Source organism: Melanerpes formicivorus, unplaced genomic scaffold (genome assembly GCF_026170545.1).
Source record: "Melanerpes formicivorus ecotype bairdi unplaced genomic scaffold, bMelFor1.0.p_v2 SCAF_96, whole genome shotgun sequence".
Taxonomy (NCBI): Eukaryota; Metazoa; Chordata; class Aves; order Piciformes; family Picidae; genus Melanerpes; species Melanerpes formicivorus.
In genome coordinates this window covers 2,200,924-2,226,395 of record NW_027142448.1, presented here as the reverse complement: position 1 = coordinate 2,226,395, position 25,472 = coordinate 2,200,924, and the positions used below count along the sequence as shown (strand labels likewise).

At 47.8% G+C, this 25,472-nt stretch overlaps 1 protein-coding gene and 1 long non-coding RNA gene across 4 annotated transcripts in view; one reads left to right on the top strand and one right to left on the bottom strand.

Moving 5' to 3' along the window:
* The window catches only part of LOC137455331 (uncharacterized), a 170,591-nt gene that overhangs the window by 50,286 nt on the left and 94,833 nt on the right, over positions 1-25,472 (bottom strand). The window lies entirely within an intron of this gene.
* CD200 (CD200 molecule) lies at positions 6,366-23,494 on the top strand. 3 transcript variants are annotated; one of them, XM_068166047.1, is made up of 6 exons: positions 6,366-6,382; positions 7,216-7,386; positions 8,286-8,366; positions 9,106-9,432; positions 9,789-10,052; positions 17,005-23,494. In XM_068166047.1, exons 2-6 carry the CDS (start codon positions 7,329-7,331, stop codon positions 17,115-17,117), a joined length of 843 nt encoding a protein of 280 aa, XP_068022148.1. In that variant the 5' UTR covers positions 6,366-6,382; positions 7,216-7,328; the 3' UTR covers positions 17,118-23,494. The 3 variants fall into 3 exon arrangements, with proteins under 3 accessions (XP_068022148.1, XP_068022149.1, XP_068022147.1); XM_068166048.1 differs by lacking the exon at positions 6,366-6,382 and having other exon boundaries at positions 7,022-7,371; XM_068166046.1 differs by lacking the exon at positions 6,366-6,382 and having other exon boundaries at positions 7,022-7,386.

Sequence of the window (25,472 nt, the reverse complement as noted above, 5' to 3'; positions counted from 1 at the left end):
GGCTGCACTGCTTTTGTTGTGACTGATACTAACTTCTCTGCTTCTGCCTCTTGTCCCTGTTGTACAGGGGGGTAAAGGAGATGCAGGGAAGGAAGAAGCTGTTAGCTTCCCTGGTCTTTGGCCAGGGGGGTCCTTGTGCTGTTTATTAATTGTAAATGTCTGTAAACTACAGTAAACTAAACTGTAAACTAAATGTCTGAAACTACAGGCCGGTCAGCCTGACCTCAGTGCCAGGGAAAGTGATGGAGCAGATTATCCTGGCGGCAATAACTGCGCACCTGAAGGATGGCCAAGGGCTCAGGCCCAGCCAGCATGGATTTAGGAAGGGCAGATCCTGCCTCTCCAACCTGATCTCTTTCTATGATCAGGTGACTGCCTGGTGGATGTGGGGCAGGCTGTGGATGTGGTCTACCTGGACTTCAGCAAGGCCTTTGACACCGTCCCCCACAGCAAACTGCTGGCTAAGCTGTCAGCCCGTGGATTGGACCATTACACTCTGTGCTGGGTTAGGAACTGGCTGGAGGGCCGGGCCCAGAGAGTGGTAGTGAATGGTGCCACATCCAGCTGGCGGCCAGTCACCAGTGGTGTCCCCCAGGGATCAGTGCTGGGCCCTGTCCTCTTCAACATATTCATCGATGATCGGGATGAAGGGGTAGAGTCAGTCATCAGCAAGTTTGCAGATGACACCAAGTTAGGGGCAGATGTTAGTCAGTTAGAGGGTAGAAAGGCTCTGTAGAGGGACCTCGACCGACTGGACAGAAGGGCAGAGTCCAATAGGATGTCATTCAACAAGTCCAAGTGCCAGGGGCTTCACTTTGGCTACGGCAATTCCATGCAGAGCTACAGGCTGGGGTCGGAGTGGCTGAGAGCTCCCAAACAGAGAGGGACCTGGGGGTGCTGATTGACAGCTGCCTGAATATGAGCCAGCAGTGTGCCCAGGTGGCCAGGAGGGCCAATGGCATCCTGGCCTGCATTAGGAATAGTGTGGCCAGCAGGAGCAGGGAGGTCATAGTGCCCCTGTACTCTGCTTTGGTTAGGCCACACCTTGAGTCCTGTGTCCAGTTCTGGGCCCCTCAGTTTAAGAAGGACATCGAAACACTTGAAGGTGTCCAGAGAAGGGCAACAAGGCTGGGGAGAGGCCTTGAGCACAAGCCCTATGAGGAGAGGCTGAGGGAGCTGGGATTGTTTAGCCTAGAGAAGAGGAGACTCAGGGGTGACCTCATTGCCCTCTACAACTACCTGAAGGGTGGTTGTAGCCAGGAAGGGGTTGGCCTCTTCTCCCAGGCAACCAGCACCAGAACAAGAGGACACAGTCTCAAGCTGCGCCAGGGGAGGTTTAGACTCGAGGTGAGGAGAAAGTTCTTCACCGAGCGAGTCATTCGTCATTGGAATGGGTTGCCCAGGGAGGTGGTTGAGTCATCGACCCTGGAGGCGTTCAAGGGGAGATTGGACGTGGCACTTGTTGCCATGGTCTAGTCATGGGGTCTGTGTTGATAGGTTGGACTCGATGATCCTCGAGGTCCTTTCCAACCTAAGTGATACTGTGATACTGTGATACTGTAGGTGCTGTGTGTTTTGTACGTATTCACTGAATTCCATTGTAGAGTGTAGTTTGGTTTGTAAATACAGCTTTCAGTTGCTTCCAGCTGAGCCGGTCTGGCAAATCTTATATTGGGAGGGAATTATCAACCCACCACAAGGATCTGTGCTAGGGATGCAGCAAGACCCATGGAACTGTATGAAGACCAGCATTTTGAAAATAAAGGTATATTTTTAAGCTGGAAAGCTTCCCCACCAGCTCCCTGTACCATGACATGAGGTGTGTTAGAAATGCTCTTCCAATGTATTTGCAAAGGTTCTTCTAACAGCTTGTGTCACGGCACAGCCTCTTCTTTTATAATACATAGAATACATAGAATAGAATAGAATAAACCAGGTTGGAAGAGACCTTCAAGATCATTGTGTCCAACCCATCAACCAATCCAACACCACCTAAACAAATAAACCATGGCACCAAGCACCCCATCAAGTCTCCTCCTGAACACCTCCAGTGATGGAAACTCCATCACCTCCCCAGGCAGCCCATTCCGATGGGCAATCTCTCTCCCTGTATAGAACTTCTTCCTAACATCCAACCTAAACCTCCCCTGGTGCAGCCTGAGACTGTGTCCTCTTGTTCTGGTGCTGGCTGCCTGGGAGAAGAGACCAACCTCTGCCTGTCTACAACCTCCCTTCAGGGAGTTGGAGAGAGCAATAAGGTCACCCCTGAGCCTCCTCTTCTCCAGGCTAAACAACCCCAGCTCCCTCAGCCTCTCCTCACAGGGCTGTGTTCCAAACCCCTCACCAACTTCGTTGCCCTTCTCTGGACTCGTTCCAGCAACTCAACCTCCTTCCTAAACTGAGGGGCCCAGAACTGGACACAGGACTCAAGGTGTGGCCTAACCAGTGCAGTGTACAAGGGCAGAATGACCTCCCTGCTCCTGCTGGTCACACTATTCCTAATGCAGGCCAGGATGCCATTGGCCCTCTTGGCCAACTGGGCACACTGCAGGCTCATGTTCAGCCTACCATCAACCAGTACCCCCAGGTACCTCTCTATTTGGCAGCTCTCCAGCCATTCTGACCCCAGCCTGTAGCTCTGCATGGGGTTGTTGTGGCCAATGTGCAGAACCTGGCACTTGGATGTGTTCAGTCTCATGCCCTTGGACTCTGCCCATCTGTCCAGCCTGTCCAGGTCCCTCTGCAAAGCCTCTCTACCCTCCAGCAGATCATCTCCTGCCCCCAGCTTGGTGTTGTCAGCAAATTTACTGATGATGGATTCAATGCCCTCATCCAGATCATTAATAAAGATGTTAAAGAGCACAGGGCCCAGCACTGATCCCTGGGGCACACCACTAGTGAGTGGCTGCCAGCTGGATGTGGCACTATTCACCGCCACTCTCTGGGCTCAGCCTCCAGCCAGTTCCTAACCCATCGCAGTGTGCTCCCATCCAAGCAAGGGGCTGACAGCTTGGCCAGGAGTTTGCTGTGGGGGACGGTGTCAAAGGCTTTGCTGAAGTCCAGGCAGACCACATCCACAGCCTGCCCCACATCCACCAGGCAGTCACCTGATCATAGAAGGAGATCAGGTTGGTGAGGTAGGACCTGCCCTTCCTAGTGGGAGATCACAGAAGGAGTGAAAATGCTGCTAGAATCTTGTATTAAAATTGTATCTCACCAGTGCTATTTTTTTCTCTTTGGACTTTGAAATAGTCTTCTGGTATCCAGCAGCTGTGTCCCAGGTATCAAGAAATTACAACCACTGTATCCAAAGACATTCACTAACAACACAACACAATGATTTTGAGGGTTGTCCTGCGGAAGACATTATCTGTGGTAGCTGGAAAATAAGGTATTGAAAGGAAGTGACAAAAGGAAATGGGATTTTTGGTTTCAGTCCTGCCTTGCACTCCTAGAGAGAGAGGTCTTGCAAAAAAACAGGGAAAGAAGTGTGGAAATGTTCCAAAGACTTTTCTCCAAGCTGCAGGAAGAAGCCTGCTTACTTTCAAGACCTTTTAATGATTTTCTTCTTTCATCTCTAAGTGTCTTCAACCCACTGAATGAGCAGTAAATCTTGCATAAACACAGAACTCTTCCACCTCAGCAGACGTGAGTTACAGGCTGAGCTAATATGAAATACAGCTCGAATCCCAGAAGTGTCCCCTTTATTTTGATTAATTAAGGGCAAGAAAATGTCCCTGGGACTTCTGTGCTTTTGTTGCTTTGATGACACAGGGCACTTCTGGATAAATTTATTTCAAGCTGTGCAGTTTGTGATTCCCAGGACTTCCTTCTAAAATCCCCACAATATATCACAATATCCCCACTATAACGAAAGCGAGTGAGCAAAGAAGACTCACTAGAACATTTTCCTCACAAAAAGAGGAAGGAAGGCTAAGGGATGTAGGTACATCAGCCTCAACTAAAGCAGTAGGTTAACTGCTTTAGAGGGAATCCATTCTCTATTCAGAACAAAAAAGGGAAGGCTGGCAGAAGAGAATTTAAGTGACTGGAGACCTACTCAGATATTGGTCCTTGGAGAAAGAAAAAACTATTGAAAAAAGTTAGTGTTGGAGCTTGAGCTTTGGTTTGTTAATTGGCAGAGGAAGGGCACCACTAAACTGAGCACAGTGGGGAAGATGATGTTTCCAAAGACAGCTGTATCATCGGGAAGAGCCACTGCCCCGACCCAGCAAGCCTCAGGTTAGACCTGATCTAGTGAGGGTGGAAAAGGCTTTCTTTTGTGAACATTTTAAAAGACACTGCTTTGTGCAGTAAGGTACTAAGAACAGCAGAACAGAGACACTTACCTAGTGCATGAATAAGCCTGGGATGACTCAGGAAAAGTGCAAACACAGCCCCATTCCTTTGGACAGTTTAATACCAGTGTCCCAAATATTACCATTCATTTCCGGCCTCTGTGGGCATCTTTGTCAATGAATTTTGGTAGGTGCTTCAAACTGTACCAAGTCTGCTATCTTGTGCATGAGCAATAATGTTTTAAGAGACTTTCTAAGGCCTTGCAAGAGAAATATTACAATTGGAATACATGACATACAGACACGTGTGTGAAAGCAGCTGACTAGTGTCAGGCTAATGACTTGTAGTTGATTGTTGCAGTTTGTGGTAATTAAGAAAAGCCCCAACTGCCAGGGTTAGAAAAACCTTGCTGCATTTGTTGTGCAACTTCCAGTGAATTCTTACGTGAAATAAGTTCAAGAAATAGATCTGGTCTTTGCAAAGAAAAAAAGCACAAACCACTTTCTGGAACAATTAAGTATGTGAACAGTAAATAGCTCTTGGCAATTACAGTATCACAGTATCACAGTATCACTTAGGTTGGAAAGGACCTCGAGGATCATCGAGTCCAACCTATCAACACAGACCCCATGACTAGACCATGGCACCAAGTGCCACGTCCAATCTCCCCTTGAACGCCTCCAGGGTCGATGACTCAACCACCTCCCTGGGCAACCCGTTCCAATGACGAATTACTCGCTCGGTGAAGAACTTCCTCCTCACCTCGAGTCTAAACCTCCCCTGGCGCAGCTTGAGACTGTGTCCTCTTGTTCTGGTGCTGGTTGCCTGGGAGAAGAGGCCAACCCCTTCCTGGCTACAACCACCCTTCAGGTAGTTGTAGAGGGCAATGAGGTCACCCCTGAGCCTCTTCTTCTCCAGGCTAAACAATCCCAGCTCCCTCAGCCTCTCCTCATAGGGCTTGTGTTCAAGGCCTCTCCCCAGCCTTGTTGCCCTTCTCTGGACATGTTCAAGTGTTTCGATGTCCTTCTTAAACTGAGGGGCCCAGAACTGGACACAGTACTCAAGGTGCGGCCTAACCAAAGCAGAGTACAGGGCACTATGACCTCCCTGCTCCTGCTGGCCACGCTATTCCTAATGCAGGCCAGGATGCTATTGGCCCTCCTGGCCGCCTGGGCACACTGTTGGCTCATATTCAGGTGGCTGTCAATCATCACCCCCAGGTCCCTCTCTGTTTGGGAGCTCTCAGCCACTCCGACCCCAGCCTGTAGCTCTGCATGGGATTGCCGTAGCCAAAGCGCAGCACTTGGCACTTGGACTTGTTGAATGCCATCCCATTGGACTCTGCCCTTCTGTCCAGTCGGTCGAGGTCCCTCTGCAGAGCCCTTCTACCCTCTAACTGACCAACATCTGCCCCTAACTTTGTATTGGTAGCATCATTGTCATTGTTGCTACTACATTATGTTCTTGCCTTTGGATTCTCGTTCTTGTGGTCTCTGATAACACAGACATTTTAAATAAAAACACCTTGTTTTTAATCAAAATACCTTGTGACTGCCTTCAAGCCATGTACATAAAAGCAACTTGCTCCATCGCACACTGGAATGAAACTCAGTTTTTGGGAAGAAAGTTCAAGTCTACGCTCCTGATTTTCAAAAGCAGCCCGATCATCGGCCCCGAGGAGCTCCTGGAGCTGACTTTATGAAACATCACCACGTTTTAGCTTTAAGCAAGTGTTTATGGTTTTTCTTTTGTTTTTCCAAGACCAGCTTGTCTAGGAGGTTAATACTAATAACCCTTGAGGGAAAGAGAAAATGGGGCAGTGTGGGAAGCCCTTCGCAGGTAAGTCCACGGGCAAGGGAAGGCTGGGAGTTAATAAAACGCGTTTGCCGTGCTGCGCCTGCATGAGTAGGAAGCACCAAGGGGGTGAGATAACGACAGGTGTTCGCTGCTCTATCAGGAAGGGAACCTGTGACAGCTTCTCCCGCCGCGCGTCCCTTCCGAAACCGAACGCGCTGCAGTTACCGCTGTCTCGGGGGCTGGCGAGGGGGTCTTGCTTCTGGCAGTCCCGGGACGGGATGCCATGGTAAGACACAAGACTTTAGGATCGGGCACTGCTGGGGCGGGAAGCCTACAATCTTCTGCCTATCCCAGCCCCTTGGTTTGTTCCATCACGGCTCTCGAGTCCTTAGCTGTAACTCTCACCCAAGACCCTTTCCCGGCACGTTTACCGGGGGGGAGTTAATCAGGACTGTCCCCTGCCGCCACCGAGTCCCCCGTGGCGGAGGTTCGTGTCTGGAGGCGGTTCAGCAGCAGCAGCCCGGAAGACAGGAAGCAGCTGCGGCCGGCGACGGAGCACTGAGAGCCGAAACAAGCTGCGGCGCCCTTCGAGTGAGCCGCGGGAGCCCCTCGAGTGAGGCAGCGGGCGTCCCTCGAGTGAGCAGCGGGCGTCCCTCGAGTGAGCCGCGGGCGCCCCTCCAGTGAGGCAGCGGGCGCCCCTCGAGTGAGCCGCGGGCGCCCCTCGAGCGAGCAGCGGGCGCCCCTCCAGTGAGGCAGCGGGCGCCCCTCGAGTGAGCCGCGGGCGCCCCTCGAGTGAGCCGCGGGCGCCCCTCCAGTGAGGCAGCGGGCGCCCCTCGAGTGAGCCGCGGGCGCCCCTCGAGTGAGCAGCGGGCGCCCCTCGAGTGAGCCGTGGGCGCCCCTCGAGTGAGCAGCGGGCGCCCCTCAAGTGAGCAGCGGGCGCCCCTCGAGTGAACCGCGGGCGCCCCTCGAGTGAGGCAGCGGGCGCCCCTCGAGTGAGCAGCGGGCGCCTCTCGAGTGAGCAGCGGGCGCCCGAGCAGTCCCTTGCCTTAACAGCAGGATGATCCCCAGGCTGCCGGGTTCACACCAGTAGTGGCCTTCTGAAACTTGTTGTAACACCAGCAGGGACAAGCGGTGCTGAGCAACCATCAGGAGCTAGTCGCCGAAAGCTGGAAAAGTGTTTAGAAGTTTTTAGAAGTTGGAGAAGTTTCACAGAAGGTCGAGAAGACGAGTGAATGCAGTGCAGCGAGGCAGGCTGTGGCTCGGAAGACCTCGGAGGTGCAGTTTGGGGAGGTATGGCACAGTGAAGGGTTTGCTCTTTGCTTACCCAGTCTTACATACTTCCCCCCCCCCGTTTATTATTATTTTCCTTTGTTTCCCCCCTTTTCTTTTTCTCTCTTTTTCCCTGTAATGCACTAGCTTAGGCTTGTGACCGAAGGAGAGATTTGTGTAGCTACACAATTGGCCTGTGCCTCGCTGTGTAGAAGATCTCTTTTTTAAAGCTGTTTCTCTTCTGTTGTTTGGATGTTGTGAAAATCTTTAACAAATCAAGCTTTGCTTACATCCTTGACAGAATATTTACCCAAGATGCATGAGCTAGTTTTGTGTGTTACACACATCAGGCAGTGATGTGTGTTACAGAGATATTTTATGTAAAATAATAGTTCCACTTAAATATGATACCAGCTTCAGTCCCATTCAGTTGTATTGTGGCATTAGTAACTGATTGAGGGAACTAGAAGTACATCAAAAGCTGTTCTCTGGGGCAAGCAGCCACACAGCCCTGGCTTTGCCCCTTTTCCCCTTTGAGGAAATGTTTGTTTATGTAGCAGGTGCAGTATGCTCCAAAAGTTCCCCAATTCATGCAGTTTTGGAAAGATGAGGAATACTGAAGTCCTCCAAGAAACTGCTTTCAATTTATCCCTTGACCCCTATCTCTCCTCCAGTGCCTCAGCTAGTCCTGGACAACCAGGATATCAAACATATTATATGTTTCTGAACTACATGATGAACTGTTTTTCCTATCTTGACTTTCTGTTCTGTGTAATGAGACCTGCCAGCACGTACTGTCTGTGCCCACAACTGCTTTGCTCGTATGACAGAGCTACTGTTTTTGTTTGCCTAGGGAAGATAGGATTTCACTGGAAGGTGATTTGTCATTGAGTCACTCATCTTTCCTTAACTTTCTTCAGGTGAAGCAGATTTTCCCTTCAAAATGACTTTCCAAACTCTGGTTTTGTGTCTGGCTTATGCTGGGCTTGGAAAGGCAAATGGTAAGCTGAATTTCCTGAAATTTGACTGAAAATGGTTGGAGAACTAGTTTCTGATTCTGAGGCTTCAAAAGTCAGAGGCAATGACAGGTGAAGTGTAGATTGCTGATACCATTTGTCATATGATGGATGGCTGGGGCATAGACATTGAACTGTGGCACAGGATGTCCTGGATGAGCATTTGAAGATGGGAGGGGCATGCAGTATCCCGTATCTATGGTGATACTGGGCACCATTGTTCTCCTGAGTTCACAACTTCCTGTAGTGCATCCTTGCCTTGGGACCAAATCTCTTTTTCTTTCACTTCCTCTCAAAAGCACTTTGAAGCTGGGGTCCAGAAATTCTCTTTATCTCATTTTGCTGCTCAGTTCTCTGAGAATGATCTTGTGCATTCAAGCCTCCTCTACCTTATTGGAAACAAAAACAGAGTCTTTGCTGAGAATGGGAAGCCATGATCTCATTTAATTGTGGGAAGTCTGCAGGACCATATGTGTACAGAAATATGGTGTGTCTTTTAAACAGTTTAGGAGAAAGTCAGAGCCTCAGCCATTGTAAATCAAAATAACTGCATAGATTTCTTGGAGGGTGCAGGACAAGGACTTTTTGGTGGGGGAAAATCCATATAAAGAACATGTAATTGATTAAGTTGTGTTTGTGGGTAGTCCATGCCTTAGAATCCACATTAAGCTTCTGAAAATGTGTGGAACCTGCCCATTTTGCTAACTCTTTCATGTTGTTGCAGTGGTTCCTCAGGCTGAACACAGAAATGTGAAGATGGGCAACAGTGTGACTCTCAGCTGTGCTCTGACAGAACCCAAGGATGTTGTGCAAGTGACATGGCAAAAGGACTCTGAAAATTCACACAGTAATATAGCTACCTACAGTAACATAAAAGGATTAAAGATTCACGAACCCTATCAAGGCCGAATGAATGTCACGAGTTTGGTACTCAATGAGACAAGCATCACCTTTTGGGACACTAGGATGGACGATTCAGGGTGTTACACATGTCTCTTCAATACTTTCCCTTTTGGCTCCTTGACAGGACATACCTGCCTGAGTGTCCTTGGTGAGGTTCTCTGTAGGGATATCTCTCTAGTGGAGAAAAAGATTGTTTTTCACCTACAGCATTTCCTTGAGCAGACTCAGTTTTAAGTCCAAGGATCAAGAAATCGTTAACAGATTATTTTCAAAGCTGGAATTTCAGGTTAAGTGAAACCTTTTGGGTATATAACTTCAGTGAAAAGGAAGGAGTATTGAATTGTGAAGGGACGCATGAGCCAATGAATTTTGTGCATTCCTGTGTCATGGGGCTCAGTGCGAAACTAATAAGCTTTGCTGTCATTGATTATGGTTAAACTGCTGCCACTGTTTGTGACCAGACATTCATTGTTCTGATGGGTTGTCTCATTTGTGTCTTGGAAGGTCTCAATGCATCTGTCCATTACAACATATCTGAAGATCATTTGGTAGCCATCTGTAATGCTGTTGGCCTCCCAGAGCCCACCATCATGTGGAACAACTTGTTCAATTCTACTCCTACACAGGAGAGAGTCAAGCACATCAATGGCATGGTGTCTGTCACTAGTAAATTGGAGATCAACACTCAGAGCATCATTGTGAAGGACTTGACATGCAGAGTAAGCAATGTGAATGAAGAAATGGAATTGCCTGTGGAAATGAGAGGAGGTAGGTGAAGACAAAGCTACTTAGTAGTGTTCTCTTGACTCCATGTTTTGCAGTAGCATGCTTGGATGGGATCTACTGGGAAGAGGAAGGAGTGAAATGTGTGTGCTGTGTAAGAAGGAAGGAAATGCCATCTTTGAGACAATAACATATTGGGGATTTCTACAAGAGGGGGGAAATCAAACTGCTCAGTTAGGGTCTGTCCTAGTTTAGAGCAGGACTGATTGCTCTATTGTTCCAAACGGGGCAAAAGAGTAACACTCACACAAATGGATTGCATGGAAAGTTTAAATGGAAAAGCAATTAATACATTAGAAAAACTATAAAGCATTAGTGGTGAGTGTATCAAAGCATATGAAGTTCTTTTACACCAGACCAAAAGCCCAATGCTTCCCTTCTCTCCACCCAAAACCTCAGGGCTTTTCCTATCCCCCCATTGCTAGGCTGGTTTCAGGCTGGACAGGCCTGAACTGTCCCCTCTTTTTACCCTGGCATTCGGCCTGAATAGTCCAAGATTGCACAGGGGAAAAAAGTTACTGAGGCCAAAGAGGCCTGTGATACTCCCCTGTTGTTACCAGATACAGAGACTCTCTCTCTCCCATGGGAGCAGAGAGGGAAGAAGGAGAAAGACAGTAACTTGGGTGACAGATTTATAAAGGTGCAGGATTTATGGGTAGAAATACACTGTTTCCTGTGTCCACCCATGGGCTGGACACTCTAGACACTGGAGGTCTCAACTCTGTGACTTCTTTGTGGAGGTACCCAGCCTAAATGGCCACAGGGCCCTGTGAGTTTTAGACACGCCGTGTGTTTTGTAGGAAGTCAAACTTCAGTTTTTACATAGGCCTTCATAGTGTCTAGCGTCTAAAGACATACATATTTTCACCTGACATCTACAGAGAATCACTATGGTTGGAAAATACCTTCAAGATGTTCAAATCCAACCATTATACCCAGGAATGCAGCTCAGATTGGCATCCACATGGATGTCTCCATCCAGCCCTGGTGGACAACAAGCTTAGCATGAGTGAAGATTGTGCTGCAGCAGGAAAGAAAGCCAACAGGATTCTGGGTTGCATCAACAAGGACATTACCAGCAGAGAGAAAGAAGTTATTATTCCATTCTATTCAGCACTTGTCACATCACACCTGGCATACTGCAGATCACACCTGGAGTACTGCATGCAGTTTTGGTCCCTGCTATTCAAAAAGATGCAGACAGGCTGGAAAGTGTCCAGAGAAGGGCTATGAGAATGATTAGAGGATTGGAAGACCTGCCACTTCAGGAAAGGCTGACAGAACTGGGTTTGTTTAACCTTGATAAGAGAAGACTTAGGGGAGACCTTATTACTATGCACCAGTGAATAAAGGGTGTCTGTGATGAGGAAAGAGACTCCCTTTTTACAAGGAGTCACATGGAAAAGACAAGGTGTAATGGGTTATTCCTAGGGAGATTCCAACTGAAATCCAGAAGAAAAATTTCCACAGTGAGAACAGTTAGATATTGGAATAATCTCCCAAGGGAAGTAGTGGATTCTCCTGCATTGGACAGTTTTGAGACTGAACTTGACAGGGTCCTGGGCCAACTCATTTCTAGTAGTACCAAAAGAGATTGGACCAGACAATTCTTCCAGCCTTGCCTTCCAATCTGGCATCCTGTGATTATCCAACTCTACAAGGTCCCCTACTACACCATATCCTTGAGCACATCTCTAGACTGCTATTAAATACACCTAGGGAGGGTGATTCAACCACGTCCCTGAGCAGCCTTTGTCTTTGGTAACACTTTCAGTATAGAAGTTTTCCTTAATGTCTAACCTAAATCTTCCCTTGCGTAACGTGATGCCATTTTCTCTTGTCCTATCAGTTTTGACTTTCAGTTTTGCCTTGTGAGAGGAGAATAGCACCCACCTCATGACAACCTCCCTTCAGGGAGTTGTAGAGAGCAATAAGGTCTCAGTCTCCTTTTCTTCAGATTGAACAACCCCAGCTGACTCAGCCATGAGACACAGTCTCAAGACACTTCACCAGTTCTGTTGCCCTTTTCTGGACCCACTTCAGCACCTTGATGTCTGTCTTATACTGCAGCACCCAAAACTGAACACAGTACATGAGGTGCAGCCTCGCCAGTTTGGAGTACAGTGGCACAATCACCTGTTGACTCCTGCTGGTCACATTGTTCCTGATGCAGGCCAGGATGCCACTGGGCTGCTTGGCCTCCCAGGCACACTGCTGCTTTATGTTCAGCCAGCTGTTGAACAACAGCCCTAGGTCCCTTTCTGCCAAGCAGCTTTCCAACCACTGAGCCCCAAGCTTGTAGTGTTGCAATGGACTTGGCCCTTGGCCTTGTTGATGCCCTTAAAATTGGCCTCAGACCATTGGTCAGCCTGTTCAAGTCCATCTGAAGAGCCTTCCTACCCTCAACACTCCCAGCTAACTTGGTGTTTGTAAGTCAAGCTCATTTATACACATATTAAGCTGGAGTGGCCTCAGCATTGAACCACTTGTGACTGGCTGTTAACTGGATCTAACTTATTCACTACCACTCTCTGGGACTGGCCATGCAGCCAGTGTTTGATCCAGCAGAGGGTACACCCATCCAGGCCTCGGGCAGACATTTGTTTCATGGGGGTGCTGTGGGGAGCAGTATCAAAGGGCTTTACTGAAGTCTAAGTAAACATCATCCACATACTTCATTCACCAAGTGAGTCACCTTGTCATAGAGATTAGGTTCATTAAACAGGACATGTCCTTTATGAACCCATGCTGACTGGGCCTTAAATAGGTTTTAGGCTGAAGTAAAGGGGGTAACCCCAAATTCCTTTGCTCTATGGGGGAGTTGCAAGGAGACTGTAAGAATAGAACAGAGAATTCAGGGCTACCACTTTCTTTGGAGGAGAATTTGTCAAATTGTCCTGTAAATGTTATGTTATGGCACTCAGTGTGGTTTGTTCCATGACCTTCACTGGCACTGAGGTCAGTCTGACAGGTCTGTAGTTTCCCACATCCTCCTTCTGGCTCTTCTTGTAGATAGACATCACATTTGGTATTTGCCAGTCCATTGGGACCTCCCATGTTAGCCAGGACTGCTCATGAAGAGTGCCTTGGTAAGTACATCCACCAGTTTCTTCAGCACTCTTGGGTGTAACCCCTCTGGCCCCATAGATGTGTGTCTAGGTGGTTCAGCAGGTCACTTGCCATTTCCTCTTGGAATATGGAGGTCTCCTATTTCTCCTCCCTCTCTTCCAGATCAAGGAACTAGTCCTGCTATTAAAGACTGGAGTAAAGAATGGATTGAATATCTCAGTCTTTTCCTCATCCTTAGTCACAGTGTTTCCCCCTGCATACAATAAAGGATAGAGATTCTCCCTGGTCCTCCTTTTGTGTCAGTTGATTTATGGAAGCATTTTTTATTATCTTTTAGGGCAATAGCTAGACTGAGAGTTACAGCTGAGGTTTGGCCTTTCTAATTTTTTCCCTCTGTAGCTTCTCTGCATCTTTGTAGTCCTCTGTAACCTTCTGTTAGTTCCTGAGGTTCATCCAAAGCTTCTCCATCCAGCCAGTCTGGCCTTCTTCCCTGCTGGCCAGTCTTTCAGCACATGGGGATGGCTGCCCCTGCACTTTTAAGATTCCCTTATTGAAGAAGGCTCAGTCTTCCTCAACATCTTTGTTGTTCAGGAAGGCCTCCCAAGAGACACTGCCAATCATTCTCCTGAACAGGCCCAAGTCTGCCCTATGGAAGTCCAAGGGGCAGTTCTGCTAACCCCGCTCCTTCTCTGAGAGCTGAAAACTATTATTTCACTATCACTAAGCCCATGATGGCCTCTGACTGATATATCTTCTACAAGTCCTTCTCTGTTAACAAAACAGCAGGTCCAGGCAGGCACCTCCTCTATTTGACTCCTTCACCAGCTGTGTCCATGCAATCTAAGAATGTCTGGGACTACTTCCCCTCTGCACACGTCTGGGGGGAAGTTGAAGCCTCCCAAGAGAGCAAGGTATTGTGAAACCTCTCCCAAATGCTTATTAAATACTTCATTGCTCAGTCAGGACTATGAGACTGATGAAGTAAAAACTCTGTAGCTCACTTATTACATACTGAAGCTTCAAAATTAGTAGCAAACGAGCCTTGAACAAGAGTTATCCAAATAGTTCAGTTAACCTTACTACATGTCTGGCTACAGTCCTCCTGTGTGTTATGTTATAGTTTCTCTGACATTTTTGCTCCAGGTCAGGGGCAAGCAGTGTTTTCAGACAGGCAGGAGGGTAATCATCTTATTTTTATGGGAAAATCTTAAATATATCAATGTAATGTCTAAATACCTTGTAGTGCTAATTTATTTCTTCTTCCAACATTCTGGAAGTTCTATATATGAGAAATAGAAACATTAAAGGTTGAAGTACCATTCTCAGATCACACAGGCGTTTTAACTTAGGTGATTTAGAGTTCATGTTCCTACAAATACAGAGCCTTCAAAGGCAGTCCCACTTGGAATTAGGAAGGCAGGAAAAGCAGTTTGGAAATGCGTGTTGGTTCCCAATTATGTGCTCAAGAAGTGATTGTTATAGTAGTGAAGAGTAAGATCTGACTTTCAGTATCTTCTCTCCAGAAGTTCAAAATCAAATTAATTCTGAGGATGATAATAAATCTTTTTGGTCTGGGTCAAATGCAGTATTCTTTTGCTCTGGGCTTCTAAGAAGGGAATGTATATCTCTAAAAGCAGGAAAGAAAGACTGTTCTTGCTAGGAGAATGGAACAGTCAGCTAACAGCTTGTTGTTTTGTTTTCTCTAAAATGTAAGATTTTAAAATCAAATTAATAGTTTGACTCAGCTGGGTTAAAAGCTGTGATGGTTTTGGTTTGGTTCAACTGAGTTACTTGTATTATCATTTTGATTAATGGCAGTCAAATCAGGTAGCTAATGCCTAACACAGAAGGGACATTTACACTCAGATGTCAGGTAGAGCTACTTAAAGGCATTCAAATATAGCTGGTCCTCATTTCTGAAACTTAGTTTAGCCTTTCCAACAGCGATAAATGTTTAACAGTAAAGGAATAACTCATGCGTTGCAAACAGGTGACTGCCTGGTGCATGTGGGGAGGCCTGTGGATGCAATCTACCTGGACTTCAGCCAGGCCTTTGTCCCCCTCAGCAAACTCCTGGCCAAGCTGTCAGCTCATGGCTTGGACGGGAGCACACTGTGTTGGGTTAGGAACTGGCTGGAGGCTGAGCCCAGAGAGTGGTGGTGAATGGTGCCACAGCCAGCTGGCAGCCAGGCACCAGTGGTGTGCCCCAAGGATCAGTGCTGGGCCCTGTCCTCTTTAACATCTTTATTGATGATCTGGATGAGGGCATTGAGTCCATCATCAGTAAATTTGCTGGTGATACCAAGCTGGGGGCAGGAGTTGATCTGCTGGAGGGTAGAGAGGCTCTGCAGAGGGACCTGGACAGGCTGGACAGATGGGCAGAGTCCAAGGGCTGGAGATTGAACATACCCAAGTGCCAGGTTCTGCACATTGGCCACAACAACCCCATGCAGTGCTACAGGCTGGGGTCAGAGTGGCTGAGAGCAGCCAGGCAGAGAGGGACCTGGGGGTGCTGGTCGATGGTAGGCTGAACATGAGCCTGCAGTATGCCCAGTTGGCCAAGAGGGCCAATGGCATCCTGGCCTGCATCAGGAACAGTGTGGCCAGCAGGAGCAGGGAGGTCATTCTGCCCCTGTACACTGCACTGGTTAGGCCACACCTTGAGTCCTGTGTCCAGTTCTGGGCCCCTCAGCTTAGGAAAGAGGTTGACTTGTTGAAACGAGTCCAGAGAAGGGCAACCAAGTTGGTGAGTGTGTAATGGGTTGGGGCAGACCCCCTCCCCACCACAGGCAGGAATAACGACTCAGACAAACAGATTGCAAAAGTGATGGAAAGTTGGAATAGAGAACAGTGAGAGCGTGCAGAGAGCTAGAGACACAGTGACAAGAGAGACCCCAAAACAGACCCAGAGAGATCCCATCCCCACCTGAGGGTGCACCCAAAACCCCCAGGGCTCCTCCTTCCCCCCGCCCCCCCCCGACTGCTAGGCTAGTCTCAGCTGGCCAGATCTGAGACTGCCCATCCCCCCGTGGCCTTGGGCCTAGCCAGGCCCATGGCCGGGAGATCTCTCCCCCAGTTACTGGGTGTCAGGGAGGAAGGAAAGAGGAAGTGCCAGACCCCGACGTGAAACTTACAGTGGTGCAAGGGATCATGGTAGGAAATAACCTAATTTCCTGTGTCCACCCACTGGGTTGGACTTCTGGACACAGGAAACACCCCTGTAGCAGAGGGCACCCAGCCCAAACTACGACAGAGGGTCTTGGAGCACAGCCCTGTGAGGAGAGACTGAGGGAGGTTTAGGCTGGATGTTAGGAAGAAGTTCTACACAGAGAGAGTGATTGCCCATTGGAATGTGCTGCCCAAGGAGGTGGTGGAGTCACCATCACTGGAGGTATTCAGGAGGAGACTTGATAGGGTGCTTGGTTGCATGGTTTAGTTGATTAGGTGGTGCTGGATTAGTTGATAGGTTGGACACCATGATCTTGAAGGTCTCTTCCAACCTGGTCTGTTCTATTCTATTCTATTCTAAAAGATCAAGTTCTGGATGAACAAAAAGCCTCTTTTGAAAGTGGCAAGGCTTGCATAAAGTTCTGCTTATCTATGTGTGCCACCTACCACATCAGGTATGGAGTGTTTTCTTTGCCAGGGATGGACATGTGCACACCTTTTCACTAAGCATTTTCTGTTAGCAAGTAGGTTTCTCTCTGAAAAGACACAGGTTCCCTTTAGGCAATTGCTGCTGTCGTGAAGCATTTCCCAGTCTTGACGAGGAACCGTTGTCATTAGTTAAACAATCTCTTGGCTCGTTTTGCTCTTTTGCCTGCATAAACTAGCTTATTTTGTAACTTTTGCTCTTTTGTTTTCACAGAAGAGGGACCCTCATTGCTTTGGCTGATGATTCCTGGGGGGATTTTAATTGTCATAACAGTTCTGGTTCTGACCACACTGTGCTGGAGGAAGAGGATATGCAGGAAGGGGTGAAATGGTGAGTCTGATGCATGGAAACCAACAGTTTTCATAGAGCCCCATATTGGATGCGGTCATCAGAAGAATGAGAAGGATGCTGAGATGCTATTGGGGCTATAAGACTGTCACATTGGACAAGTAAACTTTACAATAATATGTTTACATTCACTAGAGGTTACCTCAGTTGTGACAGAGAGCTGTTTTCCCACTGCTGCTGCTGAGGGACAATACCAGACTACAAACTGTGAGGGGAGGATGCAAGCAGAGCAGGACATGCTGCTCATGTTTTATTTCCAGCAGAAGTAATTCATTGGTCATTTGCATTTTCTGCGAGTGCAGCAGAAGTGTTTGGTGTAAGTATGCTTATGTGGGTTGGAATATTCCCCCTACCATTAAATTTACCAGGCCAGCTCTGTTAGAAGCAAACGAAAGCTGTATTTACAAGGAAAACTATAATCTGCAATGGAATGCAATGAATATGCTCAAAATATACAGGATCAATAATAATGCTGGCTGGCAGATAGACATATCTGTCTGAGGCTATTATCTGTGGTTTTAATACTTCTCTTTATTCTGTGCTAGATAAACAAGCAAAGACTTTTCAGTCTTGAATGCCTAGTTTGTAAAGCAAGATAGCAGCTTTTTATTTCAGTGGCTGGGTGCCTTTCTCTGTCAAGGTATCTTCTGCAAGCTGCGAGGCAACTGCATCCTCACCAGCTGGCTCCGTGCCGAGCTCTTGAGAAAAGAGGGCTCCCGGGGACAGGGAGACAGAGCGGGAGAGGGGCAGAGGCGACCCGACCCGACTCGGAGGCTCTCTCGAGTTTGCCTCTTCCCTGAGCTCCATCACTTCATCCTGGAGCTGTGCCACCCAGCTGAGCAGCTCAAAAGCCTGCTCACACCTCACACATCCACAGTTAGTGCTGCCCCCTGTGGCCTCTGAAAGGCTGTGGCATCCCTCACAACCTGGATGCCAATCTCCGTTTTGGTAGGTGCAGAGAGCAGAGTCTTCCTCCTCCGAGTAGCCACCATCGTGCCTTCAGTAAGGCTGAAGCACCTTGTGCCCTGCCACACAGCCTGCTCATGCCAGCTACTGAGCTGATTCACAAGGAGCCCCTGGGGCACACTCAGTCACTATTGGCTCTCCCTGTGCCTGCCTGCCCCAGCGGCCTGGGGCTCTCAGCTCTCTGACCATGCCCCTCCCTCTCGCACCCCACTCATAGGCTGCCCGCAGCGCACAGGCTGCTGCCTGCAGCTTGCAGCCTGAGAGCCTCTGCCGGTGTCGCAGCCAGAAAGCCAATCACATCCTGGGCTGCAGCAAGAGAAGTGTGGACAGCAGGGCAAGGGAGGGGATTCTCTCCTTCTGCTCCACTTTGCTGAGACCACAGCTGGAGCTCTGTGTCCAGTTCTGGAGCCTCTGTTCCAGGAAGGATCTGGAGGTGCTGTGCTGGAAGGTGTCCAGAGAAGGGCCACGAGGAGGAGCAGAAGGCTGGAGCTGCTCTGCTACAAGGACAGACTGAGAGAGTTGGGGTTGTGCAGTCTGGAGAGGCAAAGGCTCCCAGGAGACATTCTTGTGGCCTTCCGGTATCTTAAGGGGGCTACAAGAAAGCTGGGGAGGGACTTTTTAGGGTGTCAGGGAGTGATAGGACTGGGGAGTATGGAAAAAAACCTAGAAATGGGTAGGTTGAGATTGGATGTTAGGAAGAAGTTCTTCCCCATAAGACACTGGTGAGACAGTGGCCCAGGTTGCCCAGGGAGGTGGTGGAAGCATTATCCCTGGAGGTTTTGAAGGCCAGGCTGGATGTGGCTCTGGGCAACATGATCTAGTGTGAGGGTCCCTGCCCATGGCAGGGGCGTTGGAACTGGATGATCTTAGTTTGGAAACAAACTGAGCAGCCTTTGTGATGAGAGCTGGTGCAAAAGCTTTGGAAAATACTTATCTTCATCCTCTGCAAGCAGAGAGGCAAAGCCAGCTGTGGCTATGACTCAATCTAAGTTGCATGAGCCAGCTCCAAGGAATTACCAGACACAACTTCACCCATGCTTAGAGGTTTCTCAGTACTACTCTTCTGGTTAAAAGTTACAGTTTCCTACCTGGCTCAAATAAAGATTTTAAGTGTATACCTCAACAATGTAAAACAGTACAGCTAACAAGCCAAGTGCATGGACTGAAGCAAAATAAATGCTATTAAGTAAGTGACAGGAATTTATTCACACGATGGCATTTGTGTCTCAACCTGAATGCTTTCCACAGCATCAGTTAGAATAGAGTAGAGTAGAGTAGAGTAGAGTAGAGTAGAGTAGAGTAGAGTAGAGTAGAATAGAATAGAATAGAATAGAATAGAATAGAATAGAATAGAATAGAATAGAATAGAATAGAATAATAAACCAGGTTGGAAGAGACCTTCAAGATCATCATGTCCAACCTATCATCCAACACCACCTAATTAACTAAACTATGGCACCAAGCACCCTATCAAGTCTCCTCCTGAACACCTCCAATGATAGTGACTCCACCACCTCCTTGGGCAGCCCATTCCAATGGGCAATCACTCTCTCTGTGTAGAATTTCTTCCTAACATCCAGTCTGAACCTCCCCAGCACAGCCTGAGACTGTGTCCTCTTGTTCTGGTGCTGGTTGCCTGGGAGAAAAGACCAGCCCCAAGGCTTGCAGGATACTTGTATTTCAGCCTGGCCAGTTAAAAAAGCTTTTTGACTTAGCAGTCTGCAGGAATATAAAATTCTCTACCAACAGTTCCCTGGTGGCTTGTGGTGCTCTGTGAGGAAGGGCTGTTTCACAAATGGATATAAAGGCCAGTATGATGTTTATCAGTTTTTAAAGCATTGGCTTCTCTCAGGTAGCTTATGCATGTTTTGCCATATAGAAAGCTTTAGAAATGGTCAAGGAGTAGGTTTGAGTTTAAAAAGCTGTAACAGGACTAAAAGTTCTTAGTGCTTGTTATTGAATAGATATTATGTGACCTAATAAAGCTGAGCAGATCAGGTGAACCTGGAGGAAGAAAACTTGCAGTCACAGAAGGGACTGGGTCAGAACAGCAACAACAACAAAATATTCTGCAGAAAAGTGCCAACGTGGCAATGTTGTTTTTCTGTTTGGAAATGGAAACATTCAGCTTTTCTTTCAAGTGCAAATCTTACAGAGCTTAGTTAAGTGCAGTAAGTCCTTTGTTTCAAGATTTCTGTGTCCCAATACAACCAACTAACTGTATTTCACAGAAATGCTGATCCTCAGTGTACCTGAGATGTCACAGAAGTGCTGGTGTATAGGTTGAAAGTGCCTCTTTGTTAACAGCTAGAGATCACTTAATACCTTGAGCCGGAATTTAAGATGTGGTGATTATTTTGGAGTTCTGAAGGTGCTACAGATAACACAGATTCAGTTCTGATAAGCTGCAAAGCCCAACTTGGCTGATTTGGCTGTCCTGTGTAGAATCAGCAACCTCCGTTGTGGTGGTCAAAGATGTCCTGACAGGTCTGGAAATATGGAAATCTTGTGCAGGAGATTCCAGTTATTTGGGCAGATTTAAAGTGGCAAAGACCTGTGCAAACTTTCCATTGCTTTGTTCATAGGAAAGTAGCCATTATAGCAGCCTCCTCTAGTGCTTATTCAGTTGGGGGAAGGCTGTGTTTCTAAGCTTTGGCTTAAAAATTATGGCAGTTCTTACTTTATCTGCACGATTTGGCTTATTTCTTCAGTGGATTTGCCATTTCTTGACCAGTGAGATTCTAGGTAGCTGAGAACGACACAACAGCTCAGTTTCAGAAGATTTTTCAGAATCATTTTTCCTGAAGTGACAGCTAAATACCACCCTTTTGGGTGGTGAACTGGGAACCTCTTTCAGGAGGTAGATGGAAATAACACACCTGACTCACAGAGTGATCTCTGACCATTGTGTCCTAGGTGGGGAGGCTCATTTTAGCATTGCCTTGGTTTCCTCTCAGGTGTGGCTTTATCATGAGTGGGAGATTATATTTGTCCTATTTAGAATGCCCTAAAAGAGAAAAAATGTACAGAGTTGTAAGAGAAAGTTGCTTTGCTTACAACAGCCTCTTAACACTACCCTAAGAAGCCTCAAAACCTGAAGCACACAGTGTTACTGAAAATGGCAAGTAAACTCCCCAAGGCTGACTTTAGTTTTGAGGAGCAAACCTCTTCATTTACAGCCAGGCACACAGGGGATCACTCCTGCAGAGAGCATCTTACAGAGAATATATACCAGCATTCTGTGCATGTATTTCTGGGAAGTGAGTAATATATTTGTCAACCTTTTGGAGCTCATGCTAGGATATGCAAATGTCTCCCACACCTGTGTTCCCATACTCTGGGGAATTCTGAGGAAGGGTCTCCAAGAATCCCCCTGATTTCCTGCCACACCATTAGGCAACTGACTCCGAGGTTAATGTGTGCTCAGAGAGGTGTGGACTTGTTAGAGTCTTAATTGATTAGAAGCTTACTTCACAATGTAGTACTTTTCCTTCCACAATTTATCATCTCCTTATCTAAGGCCTACAAAGATGGTCTCCTTAGCCATCTGTGCTCTGTTATCTCAAAGAAACAAAGGCTAACAAACTAATCACTTTTACCAAATGTTATCAACAGCACAAAAATATTGTAGCCAAACAGAGCTTAAAAAACCACAACCAACCAGCACCACCGGAACCAAAACCCCAACCACAACCCACCTCAGCCCCATATGAAAAGTTTCACTCGAGGGGTATAATTCTGTTGCCAGGCTGCCCATCAGGTTTCCATAGACATAAATATTTAGCAGCCCAAATGAAGATGTTTTCTGGGTTTATTCACACACTGCTTCCCAACCACTCCTTCTCCCTGTAAGTTAGTTACTTTTCTGTTCACAGAAACATGTCTGGCAGTACCCTCCAGTCTACAGCATATGTAGAGAGATCATGGACATGCTTTCCACAACTTGGTGCTACCTGCTGTTGTTGTGAAGGACAGGGATGGCTACTACTTTAAATTGTTGTGCATTCCCCCAGTGTATTTCACTGGAAAATTAATACCTCTTTGTCCTACTTTCTGGTTTGGAGAAGATCTGGGAGAAGGAGAGGCAGAGGAGGAATGAGTGGGAAGTGTATGGATGAATTCAGATCTCCTGGGGCATGGCTGCAGTTTTTGTCTGGAAGGGTGAAATATGCTGCAGACAGAATGAAGGTAGCAGTGTGGGAAACATCTCAGAATTTGTTGTGCCCACCTCTAAAGGAGGAGTGTTGAAGTATAGGCTACTAAAAGCAAAGCCCTTTCTTTGCAAACAGGGAAGCCTTTACTACATGTCATTAACATAATTTCTATCCTGTGCATTGTATCTGGGCTCATATTTCATTATGAAATAATTTTCTAGTCCTTCTTTTTCCTTTTAATTCCATGTCATGGCAGGGCCAAACAGGCCCAAAACAAACCCAAACAGACCCTAATGTGTCTAGACATGGTCCCACTCTCCCCCTCCTTCCTGCAGAAAGCCAGGGTAACACAGGAAAAGGAACAAAGGGGACAGGACCAAGTGTGTCTGGTAAACAACCTGTATCTGGGGTAAGGGCACGTGTGGGGCTCACTGCTCCTGCCTGACCAGGCCTATGGTTCTGCCTTTGATGGCCACAGCCTGGCAGAGCCCTTTTCATTGGATAACTATGTGCTGGCTTCAGTTGCCTTATTGGCCCACTTGAATCTCAGGCAGGATTTATATACAGGCTGATCTCTAGTTGCCTTGCCTTGCTTAAGCCTTGCCCAAGCCTTGCCTTGCCTGAACCTGCTTGTACCTTGTCTGGCTTGAACTTGCCTCAAGTTGCATTGCCTCCAGTCCAGAGCCTGGGATAATGGCAGGAGCCTACACTGCAAGCTACCAGAGAAGCCATGAGCTTAAGAGTCAGAGCCAAGCCTGCTTCCCCTTGCAACCAGGATTTTGCTGTGCCTCAGTTTCCCCAGGACAAAGCAAGTGCCCATGGCGAAGAATGCGTTGAAAACCACCCACCATCCCCTGGAGCCAGACAGCCATCGACGACCGCGTGGCATTGCTGCCAGCAACCTGCCATGCCTGGCGCATGAGAGTGCCCCAAAGCCTCACTAGATACACACAGCAGCACTCCCACTTGGGTAGAACCAGCTGTGAGTAGTTAGTTCATTGCCTCTTTGGCTGTATGGTTCTTACCGAGTCACTCCCCACTGTGGTCAAGAGCCATTTCGCTCCTGGGGTTCACTCTTTTTGATATTCTTCCTGGTTTGCATAAAATTGTTGACATTGTCATAGTTGCCTGAATTCTGTACATTCCCATTGTAAATATATTCTAACTGTACATTGAACCTATTTAATACAGTTTTGGCAATCTTTCATATTAATAAAAGGTTATTGATGTTTTTATTAATACTTGCCATATCGTTTATAAATTAAGGAACTATATTCCGTAACATTCTGACACGAGGGCTTTGTATGTAACCATACTCTTGTGTTACACTTGTAACACACACAAGTCCATGGGACCGGATGGGATCCATCCTAGGGTGCTGAGAGAGCTGGCAGATGAGCTAGCCAAGCCTCTCTCCATCATTTTCCTCCAGTCCTGGCTCACCGGTGAGGTCCCAGGTGACTGGAAACTGGCCAGTGTGGTCCCCATCCACAAGAAGGGTCAGATGGAGGAACCTGGAAACTCCAGGCCTGGCAGCCTGACCTCAGTGCCAGGCAAAGTGATGGAGCAGATTATCCTGGCGGCAATCACTGCACATCTGAAGGACAGCCAAGGGCTCAGGCCTAGCCAGCATGGATTTAGGAAGGGCAGATCCTGCCTCTCCAACCTGATCTCCTTCTATGCCCAGGTGACTGCCTGGTGGATGTGGGGCAGGCTGTGGATGTGGTCTGTCTGGACTTCAGCAAGGCCTTTGACACCGTCCCCCACAGCAAACTGCTAGCTAAGCTGTCAGCCCCTGGCTTGGGCAGCAGCACTCTGAGCTGGGTTAGGAACTGGCTGGAGGCTGAGCCCAGAGAGTGGTGGTGAATGGTGCCACATCCAGCTGGCAGCCAGGCATCACTGGCATCCCCCAGGGATCAGTGCTGGGCCCCATCCTCTTTAACATCTTCATTGATGATCTGGATGAGGGGATTGAGTCAGTCATCAGCAAATTTGCAGATGACACCAAGTTAGGAGCAGATGTTGGTCAGGTAGAGGGTAGAAAGGCTCTGCAGAGGGACCTCGACTGACTGGACAGATGGGCAGAGTCCAACAGGATGGCATTTAACAAGTCCAAGTGCCAGGTGCTGCACTTTGGCCACAGCAACCCCATGCAGAGCTACAGGCTGGGGGCAGAGTGGCTGAGAGCTGCCAAATAGAGAGGGACCTGGGTGTGCTGATCGACAAGCACCTAAACATGAGCCAGCAGTGTGCCCAGGTGGCCAAGAAGGCCAATGGCATCCTGGCCTGCATTAGGAATAGTGTGGCCAGCAGGAGCAGGGAAGTCATTGTGCCCTGTGATCTGCACTGGTTAGGCCACACCTTGAGTCCTATGTCCAGTTCTGGGCCCCTCAGTTTAGGAGGGACATTGAGACATTTGAAGATGTCCAGAGAAGGGCAACAAGGCTGGGGAGAGGCCTTGAGCACAGCCCTGTGAGGAGAGGCTGAGGGAGCTGGGGTTGCTTAGCCTGGAGAAGAGGAGGCTCAGGGGTGACCTCATTGCCCTCTACAACTACCTGAAGGGAGGTTGTAGCCAGGAAGGGGTTGGTCTCTTCTCCCAGGCAACCAGCACCAGAACAAGAGGACACAGTCTCAAGCTGTGCCAGGGGAGGTTTAGACTCAAGGTGAGGAGGAAGTTCTTCACCGAGAGAGTCATTGGCCATTGGAATGTGCTGCCCAGGGAGGTGGTGGAGTCCCCATCCCTGCAGGTGTTCAAGAGGGGATTGGATGTGGCACTTGGTGCCATGGTCTAGTCATGAGGTCTGTGGTGACAGGTTGGACTCTATGATCCTCGAGGTCTCTTCCAACCTTGGCGATACTGTGATACTGTGATACTGTGATACCAGAAAATAAAATGTCTGACAGCCAAAAGGGAGAAAAAAATAGCACTCCTGTGACATCTGAATAGTTTCCTCACTCTTTCGATTTCTTGTTTACTTCCTCGTGCTCAATTATGAAATGTTTTTACTTTCCAAAGTGCTTTGGCTGTATGCAGGTTTATTAAATCAGGAGATGGAAAATCAAAGCCACATAAAAGTAGTGCCACGAATTTGGTCTGGAACAGAACGACCTTCTGACATATCAAAGTATTTACATATTGAATACACTTATTTATGTATGGCCAACCAGGGAAGCTAATTTGCTTTCCACAGTATGTAAATCCCTGTAGGGTTT

What these genes read in the sequence shown, in the direction of transcription:
- CD200 (XM_068166047.1), top strand. Translation starts at nt 7,329, where the DNA reads ATGCAGTGCAGCGAGGCAGGCTGTGGCTCGGAAGACCTCGGAGGTGCA. An exon ending in TACCTGCCTGAGTGTCCTTG is followed by an intron (nt 9,433 to 9,788) that starts GTGAGGTTCTCT and finishes GTGTCTTGGAAG; the next exon opens with GTCTCAATGCATCTGTCCAT. An exon ending in GCCTGTGGAAATGAGAGGAG is followed by an intron (nt 10,053 to 17,004) that starts GTAGGTGAAGAC and finishes TTGTTTTCACAG; the next exon opens with AAGAGGGACCCTCATTGCTT.